The sequence below is a fragment of the Microchirus variegatus genome, assembly GCF_963457635.1.
Source record: "Microchirus variegatus genome assembly, chromosome: 2".
In the NCBI taxonomy this organism is placed as follows: domain Eukaryota; kingdom Metazoa; phylum Chordata; class Actinopteri; order Pleuronectiformes; family Soleidae; genus Microchirus; species Microchirus variegatus.
The window spans coordinates 39022225-39043235 of record NC_139803.1 but is presented as its reverse complement, the minus strand read 5'-3'; the positions used below and the strand labels follow the sequence as shown (position 1 = coordinate 39043235).

At 40.5% G+C, this 21011-nt stretch overlaps 1 protein-coding gene across 1 annotated transcript in view; it reads right to left on the bottom strand.

Moving 5' to 3' along the window:
• sorcs2 (sortilin-related VPS10 domain containing receptor 2) overlaps nt 1–20761 on the bottom strand; it is a gene marked incomplete at both ends in the record, with an annotated part of 329447 nt that extends 308686 nt beyond the window's left edge. The window contains one exon of the mRNA XM_083910412.1: nt 20426–20761. Coding sequence (XP_083766538.1) covers nt 20426–20761 — 336 coding nt within the window. The remainder of the gene's footprint in view (nt 1–20425) is intronic.
• Between the last annotated feature and the right edge of the window lie 250 nt (nt 20762–21011).

Below are 21011 nucleotides of genomic sequence, written 5' to 3'. Positions count from 1 at the left end.
AAGACCTCGGTATTTTGAATTTGAGTGCAGTAACCGTTTTTGGCCACATTCTTACATACGGCGCCTTTAAGTACCATGCAGTGTCCGAAATATGACGTTTTTCGCCGGTGTTGATGCTGGTGCCAATCCCAGTTGATATAGAGCGAAAGGCGGGGTCACACCCTTGGACAACACGTCAGTTAGACTGTCCGATTTCCCAAAACGGCATGTTTTTGGACTGCGGGAGGAAACCGGAGAACCCTAAAATCTAATCTGAGTATCAGCAACACTCAGGTTTCCAGTGTGTTGGATGATTCATAGGCAAGTGGTGCTTTTCTAGTCTCAACGACCAATCACAACTGCCGGCACAGCCATCAGGAGCAACATTATGGGGGGGGGGGGGGGGGGGTTAAGTGTCTCGACCATGGACCAACGCGTCGACTAGCGGAGGCAGGAATTCCTTCCAGTTGTCAGACGTCCGGCTCTACCACTCAGCCGCCATTGTTTTCAAAGCAGCAGCAAACCCACACTTGAGCTGATATAATCCACACTCAAGGCTACAGTTTATTACACACGGATAAGTCAAAACCAAAAAAATTTGGCGAGGCAAAATGTCCTAAAAGAGAAAATGTACTTTTTAACTAATCAGTCCCCGAATCCAAGGTCAACTCTTTTTTTTTAAGTGCTTTCAAGCACATCATAATCTTTGTTATACTATTTATACGTTCATGAAGGAACATCAACTTTGATGGTTTATCTGAATTCAGATAAAGAATCAGATTCTTGTTCTATACGGTCAGTTGAAGCTGGGTGGGGTTGTCCTTTTCTAAGACAGTGTGTGTATATGTATGTATATACGTACAAATATATACACACATATATGTATGTGCATACATACAAATATATATATACACACATATATATGTATGTATATACATACATATATATATACACACATATATGTATGTATATACATACATATATACACACATATATGTACTTATATACATACATACATATATATACACATATGTACGTATATACATACGTACATATACACACACATATGTACGTATATACATACATACATATACACACACATATGTACGTATAAACATACATACATATATATATACACACATATTTGTATGTATATACATATATATGTATATACACAAATATGTATGTATATACATACATACATACATATATACACACAAATATGTATGTATATACATACATACATACATATATACACACAAATATGTATGTATATACATACATATATATATACACACAAATATGTATGTATATACATATATATACACACACATATACATACATACACACATATGTATGTATATACATACATACATACACACATATATGTATGTATATACATACATGCATACATACACATATGTATGTATGTATATATGTGTATATATATATACACATATATATACATACATACATATACATACACACATATATATGCATACATACATAAAAGGTCCTATATATGTATACATGTATGCATGTATATCCCCATATATAATAATATATACACATATATAGATATATACACACATATATACAGTATATATACATATATATTACAGCGTCTGATTGATGGAGTGTTGTCTCCTCCCCTCTGTGGAAAGGTTAACGAATTGTACGCCTGCTCTCAGACACTTTAATTCCCTCCTCCCTTCGAAGGTTTTACTGACAGCTACGACCGACGCTGTAAAATAAAACATCTTCAGCGCCCATCATATTGGCAGCAGCTGACATTTCCTGGCTGCCTCCTGACGTATATACTGGCTTGATTTTATATATATATATATATATATATATAACTCTCCTTCTTATTCTGTTACTGATTGGATGAGTCACACCACCGTTCAGTTCCCAGCGTTACATACATGTCACCATGCAGATGACATACAATGACCTACAAGCGTTCCACAAAGCACAAAAGCCGCTTTGCTCGATTTCCGCCGCAGACACAAAGAAATCAAAAGGGAAACGGGGCCGCACCCCGGGAAATCTGCCAGTGTTTCAGAGAATGTATAGAAAGGGATGATCGTGAAAAAGAGGATTAACAAGAGAAAGGGAGGAGAGGAACCAGTTGTGCCGGCTGTTGAATACACAATAAATAATAATAAAAAAACAAGCTTTTCATCCGTTGCCCTGACGGAGCATTGCTCACCTCAGCGAGCCAGATATGAACCTCTGTGGGGGTTTTTCCCTGTGTGGTGGTGGTGGTGGGGGGGGGGGGTTGATGGTGTCTTCCAAATATATTTGCATACAAACAGCCTGTCCACATTGACACAGGGGAGGACGCGGACAGGAGGGGCAACAGTATGGATGTGTGTGTGTGCTGGAGAATCTCATTACCTGTGTGATGCACTGCCTTATGTTTACACGTCGTATTCCAAAGAGGCCGACGCTCCTTTACCTCACACCTTCTCTTGGAAGGAGGGGGAAAAAAAACAAAGGTTTCAATTGCAACAAGAAACTCAGCCACAGAGGAGGAGGAGAGGAGGAGGCTGAGGGAATCAAATAGCTCTTCTTTTTTTTTCCTTTTACCCCCTGATCCAGATGGAATACTTTGGTGGAATTACTTTGCTGAAGTTTGTTCCCCCGGTGACACTCGAGAAGTATATAGTGTGAGGCTGAACAATGGGGAATATGTATGTGTTTGTGTGCTTTTCAGTGACGGACAATGATGATGGAAGACATTTTAAATGAGGGTTTATCAGCTTTATGATAAAGTGACTAATATAAGGAAGAACGTGCTCATTTTTCTCTCTTTCGTTATTTTCTTATGTAGCTTTTTGTTAAAAATAAAATTAATTAATTTTAACGTTTTGTTGTTGAATTATTACAGTCTGGGATGAGACAGTGCCATCTAGTGGAAATAGCATTTTTTTTTTTTCGCCAAAATTGCGCCATCTGGTGGAGAGTAGTAAAAATGATCAACTCTGGGAAAAAAAAGCCCACATTGACACCCTGTTATAAGGAAATGCATATGCTTTAATGGAAGTGAGATCAAAACAAAAATTGCAGTTTGAATGAGTTTAAATGGGACATTTTTGGCGCTTAACGCTACGAGTGACACTTGTTTGTACGCAATGCATTTTAGCCTTAAATAACATCAAATAAAAACACACACTCTTGCCATATGTACGAACACATACAACATTGTCATTTATCATTTGATAAACTTTAATAAAACTCAGAATAATGATGTCCACTGCTATAACAATTACACATAAATCCCTGTCGTTCTTTCTTTCTCAGTTAAATCAATTTATGCAAACGACGCAGAGTTCAGACTCTGACTCACTCTCTCTAATTATCACTTCTTCTCAGAGACTTGTTTTAAATGCAGAAAAGACATGATGTTCTCTTCCTCCTCCTCCTCCACCAGTGACTCTGATTATCACTCCATTTCAACTTTAAATGGCAAATATCATCACTTCAAATTCATGCTCGGCATTTGTTTCCAAAACTTCAAATGAAGCTCTTTTTTGGCCTTCTGAAAACTATTAACACATTTTTAAATATCTGCACATATTTATGAACCTGAGAAGCTGTTAGCACACCTTATATTTACTGTATCATCCATTCCAAAACTGCCTCATGTCTCTCTTTTTTAAGACGTTAATCTCATAACGACAGTAAACAATCCAGTAACCACTTCAGCGCAGTAATCCTCAACATCCCCGCTAATCTGGGAGGGAACTGTTTTCAATTAAAAAAAAAAAACTTCCCTCCCAACTGCAGATTTTAAAACTTTATTATTCAAAGTTTCTGCATGAAAAGAACGTGAACACTGAATCACTGCCACAGGTTTTATAAAGCAGGGTTTCGTGCGGTCGTGGCTCTTTCCTCTGGTTCTCAAAACCAGGGGCAGACGTTCCACTTCCACACACCAGCTCTATATACGACTCTTTCTCTGGATTTTATTATTTGCTCTTTCTTGTTGAGAAATCAAATTCCCAAACATCTTTTTTTCTCACCCTCTTAAACTGCTGCCAGCCCCGACGATCATTTTAAACGATGTTACGCGACTCTCACTTCATTCTATCCACGGCCTCACTCACGTTCAGTTCCTCCGTTAAGCCTCGTCATCCTGACTGAGAGCACTTTCTATTTTTAGATATACTAGAGAAATGCACAAATCCAAAACCTGAACTTAAAGATACAGCAGATACAGATAAAACACACGTACGAGTCTCTTTCAGACTTCCTGCTGTTGTGGGGGTTTCTTTGCACAGTAGGCAGCTGTCGCCAAAGCTGGAGTAACGTCTTTCCCGCCAAAGTTATATATAATATACATTTTTATAGTCTTATTATCAATATTTACTATATATGGTACATTCACAGATGTGAAAATGCATGGTTTTTTTTGTTTTTTATAACCTTTATCTTTAACATCTTTGCCGTAAACGTACCCATTGCGGGACAAATAAAGGACTATCTTATATATAGGGAAAACATTTTTGAAAAATGTTACTATATACACACACATATATATATATATATACACATAAACATGTGTGTATATATACACACATGCATGTGTGTGTATATATATACACATGTGCATGTGTGTGTATATATGTAGATATATATATATACACATATGTGTATATACATATATACACACGTATACACATATATGTGTATATATATATATAAATATACATATATACACACACATATGTGTATACATACATCTATCTATCTACATACATAATATGTATGCATATTATGTATGTATATATATATACATACATATATACACATATATGTGTTTATATATACATATACACACATATATATGTGTTTATATATACATACATATATACACATATATGTGTTTATATATACATATACATACATATATACACATATATATATGAATATATACACACATACATGCATATACATACATATATACACACACACACACACGTGCATATATATATATATACACGCACACGTGTGCATACACACATGTATATACATACACATGTATCTACATACACACACACACACACAAATATCCATATAAATACATATATATTGTTTTTCCCATAATCAATCAGCCCTAATCTTAATTTGTCTTATCTAATGTGTCTTTTTCTTTCTCGAATCACTCACTCTACATTATACCGAGAGGCTGTGAATGAATTATTGATCAATTACGCTGACTAATAAACACATTTAGTGTGTATTCGAGAGTTGCATGTCTTCTCCTCATCGCGCCGCAGAAGACTGAATCCGCCCTGACGTCACTGTTGTGACAGAGTGCAGCTCAAACGCTGGAGTTTGTCCTCGCGACACAGGGAAACAGAGAGAGGAAGCGACGATAAAGGGAAACAGGAGATAGATGGAGAGGTAACAACACTCACGGAAACATGCAGAGTTTAGATGAAAGACACCTCAGTGTGATTCTTTCCTTTCCTTTTCTTTTTCTCCCACACACTCAACATCACCCTCCTCCTCCTCCCCTGATACACCGGTGCTCTAATTGCTATCAACATGAGTCACAAATGTTCAAACCTTTTTCTTTCTTTTCTTTTTTTTTATTATTTCCTGAGAGAACAATTATTACTGGCAAGCTTTATGTCCATCAACACAAGCTAATTCACATTTTACTGCTTTGAGAAGTGTGGGTGTGTGTAGGCTTGTGTAGGTGTGTGTGTGTGTGTGTGTGTGTGTGTGTGTGTGTGTGTGTGTGTGTGTGTGTGTGTGTGTGTGTGTGTGTGTGTGTGTGTGTGTGTGTGTGTGTGTGTGTGTGTGTGTGTGTGTGTGTGTGTGTGTATGTGTGTGTGTGTTTGGCACAGTCCGCTGCCACGTCATTCCTGGTAGATCCTGGGTGGCAAAGTTGCCTTTGAAGAGCAGACGGGGGCCGAGTTAAAGTCTGAACACGGGACGACTGCGGTTTTATAAAAAAAAAAATGGGATTAAAACTACAAAAAAAAAAAAAAAGAAAGAAAAATCCAGTTTTTCAGAGAATGCTAATGTGCCATTTTAAATCATCACAGGTTTATTAGCACAAGAGCGAAATCAAATTAAACCACGGCTGCTAATTACCTCGTTTCACGCAAAGCAGGACGGAGGACTCGACACGGGCATCAGGGGACTGTGGTTTGTGGGTTAAAGCAAAGAAAATATTTAATATTAAAGGTGCATTATGTAATAAATCTAAAGCAACTGGCCGTAAAATCCTCCTAATATGTCACAGAGACTCAGGAATAATGTTCATATAACAAACTGAACTCACCAACAACAACAGTACAGACAAAATATTTGCATTAAAAAAGTTTTTTTTGCAGACTGCAAATCATGTTTATGTTTTGAAATCATGTTTCGGCATGTGGCGCCACCTACCGCCTTCTACCAATCATCGCAGTCAGCAGAGTCTCAGCTGCCGAGCGACCACGGGTTGCCAGTTACGTCAGAAAACGGAACCTAAAAGACCTTAAGGTATTTTTGAATTTGAATGCAGTAACCGTTTTTGGCCACATTCTTACATATGGCGCCTTTAAGGATCGTAAAAAGATGGAATTGTTTTGGAGCGATTAACCCAAACAAACCTGCAGCCTCTCAGCGTGTTCATACTGAATTCATGTTACACATGGCCCTGATATTACGGGCACCAGTCCAGAAAAATGTAAAGGCGTGTCATTTCAGACATTTGAACTGACCACAGTCGCTGCGGTTGCACTTAGGGACGTCTATAAGCGCCGTGTCCAGATCGTGTTCGCGTTCATTCCACGTGTACGGGCAGTTAATCCAAATTGAAACAAGTGTTACGCAGATTTAAATGTGGATTCTATACATTTAACCAGTGTAAACTGTTTATGCAAATTCACATTTTCATCATATTAATTGTACACTTCTATAGCCGAGGACGAGTGCCTGCTGCTTATATCTGTATCCATTTTTCTGTTGCCGGGCAAATGGCTAAATACAGAAATTGGAAATACCCAGATCCCCGTTGAGAGATGGGGGTTCAGATGGGGGCGAGGAGGGAGGGAGGAGGGAGGGGAATGTGGGAAGAAGAAAGTTGCAGTCGCTTTGCGCCAAAAACACAGAGAGAGAGAGAAGATCCAATTTCTAAATGTGTTCGTGTGGAAGTGAAATACTGGAGAAGCCCTGCAGGGCCGCGTTTCACAACTCTACATGAGGCTCTATAGGGGAACACATCCCTGTAGCTACACACAAACACACACACACACACACACACACACAACAAATATAACAACTTTTACAAATCCAAGAAACTGCAAATATCACTGTAGACAAATACGGCTCGGATTAAATTGTCTTTTATAAACACCCTCGAAACAAAGCAGGGCTCCAAGAGTCTGCGACTAAAAATAATAACACAGAGAATTTTGCAGTTCTTATTTTATTTGTTGGAATATCTAAGGCATCTGTTTACCTGGGTGTTTATTTGGCATCAATTATATTGACGTGAACGTCGAAGAAAAACGACTCCAAAGAAACTCAACGCTTATCTTATCCCGTCTCCTGCAGTCTAGCATGAACATATTTAACGTATTGATGTTTGCTAAATACTGCACCTTACAGGATATTATGTGTGTGAAGGCGACATTTAGGGCTGCAACTTCAAATTAGTCGAGTAGTCAGACTATGAGCTGCCCAAAAATATATCAGCTAATTAGCTAAATCTTACCGATTGAGGTGCATCTGAATCATATATGCACATTGTTGTCTTGCAGTCTGGCATGAATGTATAGCTGTTTGCTAAATACTGCACCTTACAGGATACCCTGTGTGCAAAGGCGACATTTAGGCCTTAAGGTGAGCACTAGGGCCTGAACTAAAGACTATTAGCTAATTAGCTAAATTAGCTAAATCTTACCGATCGAGGCACGTCTGAATCATGTGTGCATATATCGCGTTCGAACATGTAGCATCCCTTTGAACGCAAACTTTTAATCCCACATTTGAATAAACATTCGGACTTGACACAAAAGTCCTAGCTTATGTATTTTTGCACTTGTCCGTTTTCTTAGTTGTGTCACATACAGGACGAAAAGTTCCAAAACTTTTTTTTCTCGCTAGCCTCTCTTCCGCTGAACTCCATGCTGTTGCTCCCCAATCCCGGTCACTAGTACGCATGCGCTGTCAGTGCATCAAAGATTTGGGGAAAAGTGAGATGTCTCACTCGACGCTAACTACAATTGGCTATTGTGAAATATCGTTTAGCGTAGTGTTGCATGCTATTAGTCGACTAGTAGTTGCAGCACTATTAGATAATATTGTGTGGATGTCAGGTGGTCACAAAAGCCCGGTCCCCACTGAGTGGAACAGTTCAGTGTGGTACAGTACGTATTTTTGTAGCATTAGCAATAGCAGCAAAATAACCAACACAGTCGTTCCACTTTGGGCACCGTTCATCGAACAGGAAGCTGTGAAGACTCAAATTTCATTGAAGTCAAAAATCTGCGTCGTGTCACATACGCAAAGTTCCCAAATGTTTGTTTCTCATTAGCCTCGCTTCCGCCGCCTCCATGCTGTTGCTCCCCATTCCCGGTCACGAGTACGCATGCACTGTCAGTGCATCAAAGATTTGTGGAAAAGTGAGACGTCTCACACGGAGCTTCTACAATTGGCTACGGTGAAACATTGTTTAGCGTAGCATTGGATACCGTGGGATGCTACTATACAGTTTTTGGCACCCTTCATTATCTAGGGAACAGGAAGCTGTGAAGTCTCATTGAAGTCAAACTCCTCATGCATTTGAAAGCATTATTAATACGATAGACTCATCGACACCCTGTCAAGTGCCCCATATTTAAGCCGAAGCGATATGAAATATGCACAACCTGCAGAAGAAGAAGTGTGGGCAACTCTGAATTCAGATCAGGAACCAAACCCACTGGAAGACCCCCCGACACGGTTCCTCGCGGCGGAGGTTTCCAGGGCAACGTGAGCAGGAACTTTGGACCATGACAGCCAAACGGCAGAAGATGATGAGGAGAGCACAAAAAACCAACCATGGGGGAGGATGGAGGAGAAAGGTTTACAGACACAGAAGTGAAGAAACCAAAAAAAACAACAACAACAACAACAACGTAGGCATGCTGGGTATATTCTATAACCACAACAAAGAGAGGAAAGTTCAGAGGACGTCTGGGATGTTCAGACAGTTACGAAGCTTCCCTGTGAAGCCACAGCTTATCAAGTATTTTTTTATTACCGAGCCGTCGCTTGGTAACCAGTAACCCAGCTTCTTCTCTCGCAATCTCTCACACACACACACACACTTAATGACACACAACAATGTGTTTATGTAATTAAAGAGATAGTTCAGTGGTCGTGTGGTTGCACGAGGTAGCGACACAGATGCTCGCTGCCAAAGAGAGGAAAACAGCCAGGTTCAACTCAGGAAATAGAAATAAATCAATCAAATTAAACATCTGCTTCAGTCTACGATGTCTTAAGAACATGTCCGTAACTTTACCTTGTCATTAGACATCATTCCTCGCTTAGAAACTCACTTTTCTCAACCACTCACTCTCCCACACCAAACCCCATAGAGAAAATCAGCATTTTTAGCTCACTGTGGACACATGAGCTGCTGCTTCAATTTCATCATTTTTGTAATTTGGGTGAACTTAAACAAAATACAACACATTTTAATTGCGTTGCGTTTGATTTGTGGAGGCAGAAGTGGATGAACAGCTTCAATGTGCTGCAATGTAAAAACGCTAATTTTCTCTATGGGATTTGGTGCAGGGATTAAGAAAGGTCAGAAAGCGACATAAGCTTCCATTTTTGGCCTGGAAAAGATATCTAAATGTGAGATAAAGCCGCTAAATAAAACTCTTAAGGTATCCTGGGTGTCGGTGGGTGTGGATTAAATTAGGTGAGAGTTTATTAAAGTGGCTAAAATCCATGTTTTCAATGAGGATAAGCATCCACCTGTGTGTGAGTACGTGCATGCAGCCACTACCACTTTAAGAAATATCATCTTCCAGACTTTTCCACATTGTCGAGCCAAAAGGGAACAAGTCAGGGAGGAGGCGCGCGCGCGCACACACACACGCACGCACGCACGCGCATCACAGTATTACAGGAATGGAACAAACAGACAACAATCTGTGGGCCCGTGTCCTGCCAGCAGCCACGGAAAAAACCTGTAAGACAAACACATCCTGATGTTTTAATTTGAGCTGCCGGCCGGCCGGCGTCCACCTGGCATCGCTAAACACTTCATTAGACGGTAACTCGGGCGATAGCATGCTGCTCCGTGTACTTTTCCCAAGGTCTCGTTAGCGAAGGCAAACCGCCGGCGCCGGAGCCACGAACGCTTGCACCTACGGCCAAACGGACAAAAAGAAGACGCTATCGCTGGAGAAGCTCAGTCATCCACACACTGATTTTTACGCTGCACACAATTTACGTGTTATTATGGTCTGTATTACTGTTGTGGCTCATGCCAACGAGCGGAATGCATGTGCACGTCTTGCTTCAGGTAGGTAGAATTACACTGTGAGTGACTTTGAAGCTGATTGAGTTACTTTATACCCATTTTTGTTTAAATCTGACAGATAATATTCATCAACAATAAAAGAAATCATACAAATAAAAAGGATTTTTGACCCGTTCCCAAACGGTTTGGAACGGGTCAAATTGCTCCACAATCCCGGTCACTAGTACGCATGTGCTGTCAGTGCGTCAAAGATTTTGGGGGAAAAGTGAGACGTCTCACTCGGAGCTAACTACAATCGACTACATTGTTTAGCGTAGCATTGCGTGCCATTCGTCGACCGGTCGTTGCGGCGCGTGCTGTCGTATGAGCAAAAACGCTAAAGATAACGGCTGTTTTCAAACGTAAATTCATATCCGTTTTCATTTAAGTCAAAGCCAAAGCACGTGCACATGTGCGTGGAAGTACACCAGGGCCTTACGACACTATTAAATAATACTAAAAAGAATAAGCATAAGAAATAAATAAGAAATAAGAAAAAAATGGTGTTAATATCTCTGTATTTGTTTGTCTTTTTCACAAAACGTGCTGTAAAACTGCTGGAAATAAAAGAATAGGTCACACAGGGAGACAAAACACAACCAATTCATCATATTAACCAAAAATCGCAAAATAAATACTCGAATACACTAATTGAAGTTTTTATTTAGCCATATTTTGGTTAAAAAACAACTCATTTTTCATAGATTTTAGTATCTTCTCTTTTTCTATTGTATAACTACCCTTCTTATATATACTCATTCATTTTCTTGTTCACATTTTACATACGAGAGGCTGAAGGCTTGACATTGTAGCCGTTCTTTCTACACTTAAATCTTTACGTTTCCTTAAATATTCCCTTTGAGGTCTGCACAGCACATCATCGTGATCCATCTCCCAAAAAAAACCGCACGATGACATAAACGCATGCTCGCCCTCAACCGCAGCGAGAGCGCAACCCGCCGCGCTTTGTAATTTGGAGACGCTGAATGATTTATTTAAATAAATTAATAAATAAATAAACAACTGAGGGAAACACGTCTGATGATTTACGGCGTGGAGGAAGAGACAAGATTAACGACGAGAGAGAGAGAGAGAGAGAAACAGACTCTCCTCACATGTGCAAACAATTTCCCGCCCGCAGATCAACCAGAGGCCGAGCGAACTGTCTGTTTAGCATGTGAAGCGTGAACAGAAATGCCTTTTACACTCAGTCAGGACCTCTGCTGCTGCTGCTGCTGCTGCTGCTGCTGCTGCTGCTGCTGATGCTGCTGCTGCTGCTGATGCTGCTGCTGATGCTGCTGCTGCTCCTCAGAGAGACTGTGTACGGTCCTGCACGAGCCACCATTAACGCGTCAATACAAACATAATAGAGTTCATTTAAATTCAGCCAATGCAACATTAAGATCTGCGGCAGGATAAATCCCCTTTATTTATTTGACCCCGACCGGTCGAAAAAATGATGCACGCAACAATGCGAAGGTGGCGTTGGCAAGGTAACCACAGTGCGAAGGAGGGAGAGACAAAGGATGAGGATAATATCTTATATAAAAATAAAAGGTTTAAAGAACTTTAAATAATATAACCGTGAAGAGACGAATCAACTCCGAAGATTCGTTCAGTACTTCCTGCATAAATGGAGCGATCGCCAGCTTTCGTCAGTTGCTGTCGCTAAATAACGTCAGATTCCTATGTTTAATATTGAGATTTTAGACATTTCTTTGCTAAAAGTTGGAGATTAACGCATATTTTCCGGGATTTTTACACTTCGGCATAGTTTGATTCCTGCATCTGTCGTCATTTTAGCATCGGCTAAGCTAGCTTGGAACCGTGTCAGAACAGGTACTAAAAGAGTACCAGGTCATCAATCCGAGCTTTTGTCTCCAACAAAAATACAGACTAAATTGTGAGCCCAGAGCTCTCGTCAGTTGCTGTCGCTAAATACGCCAGATTCCTATGTTAAATATTGAGATTTTAGACATTTCTTTGCTAAATAATGGAGATTAACGAACGTTTTCCGGGATTTTTAAGTCTTTTTAACAGATCTACAGTTCGGCAAAGTTCGGTTTGATTCCGGCGTCTGTCGTCATTTTAGCATCGGCTCAGCTAGCTTGGAACCGCGTCAGAACAGGTACTAAAACAGTACCAGGTAATCAATCCGAGCTTTTCTGTCCTTTACTTTCTTTGTCACAACAAAAATACGGATTAATGATCGTGCCCAGACTCACGATCTCCGGCTTTCGTCAGTTGGTGTCGCTAAATACGCCAGACTCCTCTGTTAAATATTGAGATTTTAGACATTTCTTTGCTAAATGTTGGAGATTAACGTATGTTTTCCAGGATTTTGAAGTCGTTTTAACAGATCTACAGTTTGGCAAAGTTCGGTTTGATTCCCTCGTCTGTCGTCATTTTAGCATCGGCTCAGCTAGCTTGGAACCGCGAAACCAGGTAATCAATCCGAGCTTTTCTGTCTTTTACTTTCCTTGTCGCAACAAAAATACGGAATAAATTGTGAAAAATAAGTCCAAACTAATCCAAATACGTTGTTTGATGCCACTAAAATAACAAGCTCAGTCAGTAACCCGCCCTGTAGCTGCACTTTCTTCCTTGACGAGTTCCAGTAACTTTTCTTTGACTCGTTATAAAGACTCTGATCGTCCGTTAGTGACAGATTCCAAACTTTTAATAGGATTTGAGTCAAATAATTGGTCATATTTGTTACAGCAGTGCAAGCGACCGAGCCCAATTTGAGTGATCGTTGGCTAAAACATGTTTCAGAAACAAAATAACAGACCCAGACGTGACAGGCGGACGACAAAATTGTAGTAATAGCAGTATATGGTCAAGCGGGGGGGCTTCCAAAATTGCACAAAAATGATCCCACGCTGCATTACACACACACACACACACACACACACACACACACACACACGCGGTTTATGGGGAAGAAGTTTGATGGAGCTCTCGAGAGAAGCAGCAAATGTCTGTTATTGTAACGTGATTATCGTTACTGTGTGTTCTCTCAAATGCACAGTTTAGATTTGTTTTTTGTTTTTAATGGGCAGGTTTACGACATATAAAGAGATGATCAAATTCAGTCTTCATCAAGTCGCTCTTTAGAGCTCTTCAAAAAAGTGACGTAAACACATCGAAAGCACTTTAATATGTTCATAAAAATAAAGACTGTACACAGTTTTCAGTCCTTTCCATACAGATCAAATATAAATGAATTTTTAAAATGTTTAACCCTAAAATTGTCAACTTTTTGTCATGATGCGCCTTCATTTTATGGTCTAAAAACCCACAATAAATGAATTATTTTCAATATACTTCATTCAAACTGGATTGTTTTTTTTTATTATTGCAGCCTGGTATATGTGAAAGATTAGCAGAAACACTTGTTTATATACTTTTTTTTTTTTTTGCAATGTCATAATTTATAAAATACTCACATTAACACACCTAGAGCACAAAAATGTGTTCATAAAAAAACACATTTTAAAGTTGTGAAACCCTTAAAAACCACCAAAATAAAGGAATTATTTCCAATATACTTCATTCAAACTGGATTATTTTTGATTATTGCAGCCTGATATATGTGAAAGATTAGCATTTATCTACAGTTATTTTTTTGCAATGTCATAATTTATAAAATACTCACATTAACACTCCTAGAGCACCAAAATGTGGTCATAAAAACCACAACTTTAATTTTAAAGTTGTTTTTTTTTTTGTCATGATGGATCAAAAATAGTGATTTGAACAGGTTTCAATGGGCACTTTTTGGTGCTTAGGTGTGTTAGTGCGAGTATTTTAGTTAAGAAAACTCAAAAATGCATACATTTTAAGCAATTTGCATGAAAAAAAAATTATTAAATATTCTAGAAATTAACAGCCAAAAACACTAAAATGAGTTTATATGCGTCTAAACCACACTTCACCACAGGGGTAGGAGGGTGGGATGAGAGTTAGGGACCGTCAGTGGCCCTTTTTACCACTCATTAATCACTATGGCAACTGTGGGACAGGCCGCTGGGGAACAGCAGTGCACGCTCACACACGGTTTGCAAATTTGTGAAATGCCAATGCATAATCTGCTCTCTGTGAAACAATCAATACAAGCAAAAAAAAATATAGCAAGAGAGAGAGAGAGAGAGGGACCATATTAAATATTAGGCTGTTTCCTGCTAATACAGATGCAGACAGTGGAAACACACACACACACACACACACACATGGATAGTGACGGCCTTCATCAGCACAGAGAGGAAAGAGGAGCACAGAGTTACCCAGAGTTCCCCTGGGCAAGTCAACAACTCACAGAGAGAGAGAGAAGCACAAAGAGATTCCTTTCAATAGTCGAGTCTCTCTTCATTCACAAGCCTCGTATCATGTTTTACAGCCTCGCAGGACCTTTTTCCAGGACTCTTAAAAGTTGTTTGTGCACATTAAGAACTAAAATCCCACAGGTTTGACATATTTTGCTATGTTAATAACGTAATGTAGTTTGTGTCGGTGTGTATTTACTGGATATTACCACTAGGAGTCGTCAAAGTCAGACTGTTTACTTGTCATAATAAGTACGTTTTTTATATTTTCCGGCAGCTTTAAATAGCAACTCCTTTCAAAGTAAGTTCAGTTTTCTTTGTATAGTGCCTATACGTTATCTATAAACCCAATAATTCACCCTATGAGCAAACTGTGCGGCCATCTGCCTAGACCGATTGTGGTGAAAGGGAAAATGGGGAACAGAGGAGAATTGGGGAGGACACGCCTCCTCAGAGCGTATTCGATATTAATGATGCTGTATAATGTCATATGCTACAATAACACAACGAGATACGGAGCGATAAGAAGGGATGATACAACAGCGTAGCTCGATTATGGACGCACACAAAAAAAATCATAATCGCGATTATTTGGGTCACAGTCGAAATCGCGATTTTTTTCAAACGATGACTCATCGACCTGAACATGAAACAAATTTAATTTATTGCACTTTATTGATATTTGCAATTTACAACATTAGAAAGTGGTTATTTTCAGAATAAAAGCCCCCATTTTGTTAAAAAATAACAAAAAAAAATGTTTGGTCCGATTGCTTTTCTTTTGTAATCGTTCAAGGCCAAATAAATCGGAATTCAAACACGAGCCCTGTGATACAATACGACGAGATACGATTACAAAGAGATGTAATTCAATAAGAGGAAATGGGGGAAACAAGACCGGCTGATACACAATGCAACTACTCCGTGGTTATGGAGTCAATTTCTGTTTTCTTTCTAACGTTGAACGCCAAGCTGATGGAAAAATATGTCAATATTTTGGTTATTTTTGTGACTGTAACAACAACAACAACGTTCATTCAAGGTCAAGGTCAGAGAAGAAAACCTGATTTACTCCGTGTTTGCTGCTGTGAAAGTCGATGAGAGACGCAAACTCAACAAAAAGGCAGTTTTTCTTACAGACAATAACATTAGAGATGTTCATTTTGACCTTTAGCGCTTTCGCTACTGGCATCAGGGTTTCCAAAAGTGAGTTTTTCTGTCTTCTTATGTGTTGTTGAGTTAAAGTTATGAAAAGGGATAATTGTGCATTAAAGTAAAAAATAGACTAGATCGTGTTTCCAAATTCACAAATTGAGTTTGCCCATAGGTTGTGTCAAAAAAAAAGGATGTAAGACGTTCTGTATTGTACATTATTATAGTCTCTGTGTATGCGTTTTTACATAGTAATGGGAAAAAAGGCAGCGTAAATGTTCTTTTAAAGGTGCATTATGTAATAAATCTAAATCAACTGGCCATAAAATCCTCCTAATGTGTCACAGAGACTCAGGAATAATGTTCATATAACAAACTGAACTCACCAATGTTTTGAAATCATGTTTCGGCATGTGGCGCCACCTACCGCCGTCCACCAATCATTGCGGTCAGTAGAGTCTCAGCTGCCGAGCAACCACGGGTTGCCAGTTACGTCAGAAAACGAAAACCTAAAAGACCTCGGTATTTTGAATTTGAGTGTAGTAACCGTTTTTGGCCACATTCTTACATATGGCACCTTTAAGTTAATTTTTAACATTTCTCCAATGTGGATCAGGGAGTTTTTGATTTACTTAATGAGAGCTGAGTCTGAGTGGTTTTCTTGCGTATTTTCCTCCTCATGAATATTATCAAGACACTTATCTGATCTCCTCTATGATGGGATTTTATTTTTAATGCTAAGTCCTGAAGCTAAAGCAGGAATCTTTACTGATTGATCCACTTTTTATGTTTTCCTTCCACACACACACACACACACACAGCTACAGTATCTCTGTGCTCCAAGGACACCTTTGGAAAACGCCTGAGCTAAGTGTTTTTTTTATTGTTGTATTTTTTTTATTTTACCATTGACTGACCAATCGAGGCTCGACGAGGTGAAATAACTGATGCCGAAGAAGCAGAACGAGAGTAAACAAGACTCGGCGTCTCACTTTTCACCGAGTCGCCAGACGTTTGATTTTTGCTTTGACAAAACACTCGACGGCAACAAGAGGTGAACACAGACGTCCACGTGTTACACGCGGTGAATGACTAATTCAATTTCTCCCTCCCCGTTTACACTGATCCTCATTGGAAATAAATAAAAGCGATTTTCAGTATCCCGCGTACAGATCTACGCTAGTACGCCCGAGCCGAGTCGGCAGATTTATTCATTACCGAGGAAGCAGAAATACTCTCCACAGACGCTGTGAGGAGAGCGTTTCTTCGATTTTCACAGCAAAATTACAACAAAATGTCACTTTTGTGCAAAGATATCACGGATGCACCAACTTTGCAATAACTGCAAAATGTCTGATGTCATTCTAGGCTGTAAATTGTGGCATTAAACTTTTTTTTTTTTCAATTTAAAGTTTGAAATATTACATATAAATGGACTTTAGAGTCGCAAAGTGCATTAAAGTCATTACTTTAGGTCAATTTTTAGTGTAAACATTAACTTTTTAATGATGTGCCAGATTAAAAAGATCCACATTTTGTAGAATTTGCAGCGTTAGTTCAGTGAAAATCTCGTTCATAACCAAAGAGAGTGAAATAAACTGAAATGAATCACTTCAGAATTGAATGAGGGTCAAATTGACCTCTCTGCCGCCAACAGGATTTGGCCTCGCGACCCTCATGTGGAGGATTAAGCGGTATAGAAGATGCATTCATGGATACCGGAAAAGCAGAGAAATAGAGCTTTTGCGCCCATATACTTGCCATTACAGTAGCCCTTAATAAGGACGTCCACGGATTGACCGTCCAATCACAGACAAGATTCACCAGCACGTCACACATTTATGACATCAGCTCCTCAGTGCCGTTATTCCTAAACGCATGAATAACTGCCAGATAAGGAAAGTGAAAGTTATCTTGAAAAAAGGGGCAGAATTCACTCTTTTTGGACAATTCCAACACCATAAAATCAATGATCTTGACGGTCATAAGAGGGTTAAGGACAGCCGCTACACTGCTGTGAAGTCTAATCAATAACGTACACTCAGAGACGAGGCACAGGCTCCGCCCCCTCCTTCCCGCCCATCAATCCGGGCGCCGCTCATAAATGTCACCCTTACGTAAATTGAATGGCACCGTTTGTCTGAGTTTATCAGGGCTGGGATGAACTTGGGCTCCTCGACCTTTTCAGCGCACACACATACACTCGCGCCAAATTCATTAAAATTGGCCCCAACTTGGAGTTCCTAAAAGGCTGGAGGAGCCAAAACAACTGGGGGGCGTCTGTGCTGCGCTATGATTATTATCATTTGATTTTCAAAAACAAAAACAGCGCAGATGGAGAAGTTCATCACAGGAAAAGGCTGCAGACCGTTGATGTCAGATGTCAGGCCTTTGTTTTTATTTAATTACTTAAATGCCAAAGTGAGTGAAGTGGTGTTGGTGCCTTGTTCTTAGAAGTGACTTTGAGATCAAACCAACTTTAGAGCCAAGCAGTGAAGCAGTGGGTACATTTTTTTTGAAAAATAACTGATAAAAAAATATGATTTAAAGCCATAGCCGTACGGAAACGCCACAAAAATATTTTACTTCACCACTTCTAAAAAGTTTCAGGAAATAACTCCATCCATGAATATATAACACAAAACACTGCAGTACATATGCCAGGCCTGTAAGTGGCGCTGTAACGCTACACAGACGTAAAACATGATATGAAATAAAGACATGATACACATTACAGATATAACAACATAAACAAAGTCGAGGCAGCGGAAAGAAAGACAGAAAAAACTTGTGTTGACAACTAGCGAACTTTGAGATTTCATGTCACCAGACCACATTCCTGTGCTGCACACAGGAAGTGATTTGCTCTATTGTCAAGTGTCCGTAGAAAAGTTAATTCTATTAATTCTACGGCTGAAAAAACACACAATTATCTTGAGCACTTTCAAGTCATAAACACCTCTTGTCCCCGCCCGCTGCTGCTCTGCTGCTGTATACAAACAAACACGCGCTCAGTCCGGTCTGATAGTATTGCTTGACAGAGCCAGTTTTCAGATGGACGTGGCACACAAAAAATGTTATGATATGATTTGTGTTCACGGAAAAGAGCCAACAGAGGCAGGAAAAAGTTACACACTGCAGCTTTAAGTATGACTCTGCAAATCCTGCGCTGTGTTTTTACTGCCGTGACTCAAACTCCCAGGGAAACACTCTGATGAGAATTCACATTTCAGTTCAACTAGAAGAGCTTTTGAAGCTCCAAACCTCAACGTTAGCAGAAGAGAGAGAGGGGGGGGGAACCTCCTTGAGACTAAAAATGCGTCTGACTCATCATTTTCTTCTTCACGCACTCTGTGGTGTTTAAAATGAACTTTACAGCTGAATCACCTTTACACTATAAGGGTTTTCTGTGCCGTGTTCACGTTCATATTTACCAGATTCAGACCCACGAGCAGTGATGATGACACAGAAAGACTTTGATTCCATGTGATGTCCCCACCAGACACCGTCTGTCAATACCCGCAACACAAAGAAGCCTCTTGTTTGAGCTACACAAAAAGTGACCCTAATACTACTTAAATATCCTTAAATATTCATTTAAAGCATAATTTAGTGTCTAAATTGTCCAAATGGTGTGTAAAATAAGACTCACTTCACATCAAATGTTACTTTCAGTTCCTAAAACTTTCGGTGTACCCAAAAATTATATAATATTGAATGATAAATTGTTAGAATTAGACAAAAAAAAATCAAAAAATAGTGGTGCAAGCACAGCAAATAACTGTGGTTTCTTCACTCTGTAGCAGCAGGAGATGTTAAAGGTGATTTCAATTCCATTTTAATTGAATTGTTACCTTTATTTCCAAATATCTACAGTTTAAATCACAGCTCTGTACAAAACTCCTGGCTAAAAAGCTCCATAAAAGCTTCTGTGCACCTCTCATCACTGTGGGTTCTCAAAGTGAGGTCACGGAACCTTGTAATTGAACATTAAACGCCTTCCACCTTCAGTCTAATGAGGAAACAATGCATTTAATTGCAGGTAAATATGAAATTAGACGGACACAGCTGACAGAGAGGGTGATAATGACTTCCCCACACACACACACAGCAAGAGGAGCACGCGCGTGACCCTGAGCCACGGGTGTGATGTAATGGACGCGCGAGGCGACACAAGCGCACGCGTCTCAACAAAGCGTGTCCGGTTACATCCATGGCGCGTGCAGGTGTGCAAAACACCTGGACGCGTAAAAACGCACCGCGCCGCGCACCCTGCGTTTACGCGCAGCGGCGGCGAGAACAATAACTTGTGTGCGTGGAGTGATGGATGATGGAAGGTGACAAAGCAGAGTGGGTGTGTGCGTGTGTGTGTGTTGATAGGTGGCGCGTGGACCAAGCGGGGTCGTGACAGCACGCGGACGCGGCGGTGGATGGATCTACTCACGCTGCTGTTCTGTCCCGTCCAGTGCACCATCGCCTGGTTGTGGGTCGCATCCCCTTTGAGCACGAACGAGCTGCTGAGCAGTGACATTTGTTTTTCCCGGGACAGCGCTCTCCTGAAGCGGGGCGAGCTGCCCGCGCCGGCGGCTTCCTCGTCGCCGTCTCCAACCCAGCCCGCGTCAAACGTACGGTCCACGGTGGCGCGCTGGTACAAAGCCCCGCTGTCGCCACAGCGCGCGGGTCCCGGCAGTGTCAGTGCCATCCAGGCCGAGGCGGTCAAGAGGAAAACGCAGAGGTGCGCGGCGGCGGAGAGCGGTTCGTCAGGGCGCAGAGGTGCCATGGCTTTGCGCCGTAGGAGCGCTCGTATCTGCGGGACTGAGGAGACTGATGCTCTCGCCGGGAAGATAGGTGTATACACAGTAAGAGAGAGAGAGAGAGAGAGAGAGGGAGGAGAAGTGGAGCGGAGGCAGACGCTGGGAAACAACGTGGACGCGGTCTCTGTGCCAAACTCATCCAAGGGACGGCGCGGCGGCGCCATCTGCTGGCGTGCAGCTGCAGCGTCAACAGACACTGTGTGAAGTTCACTGACC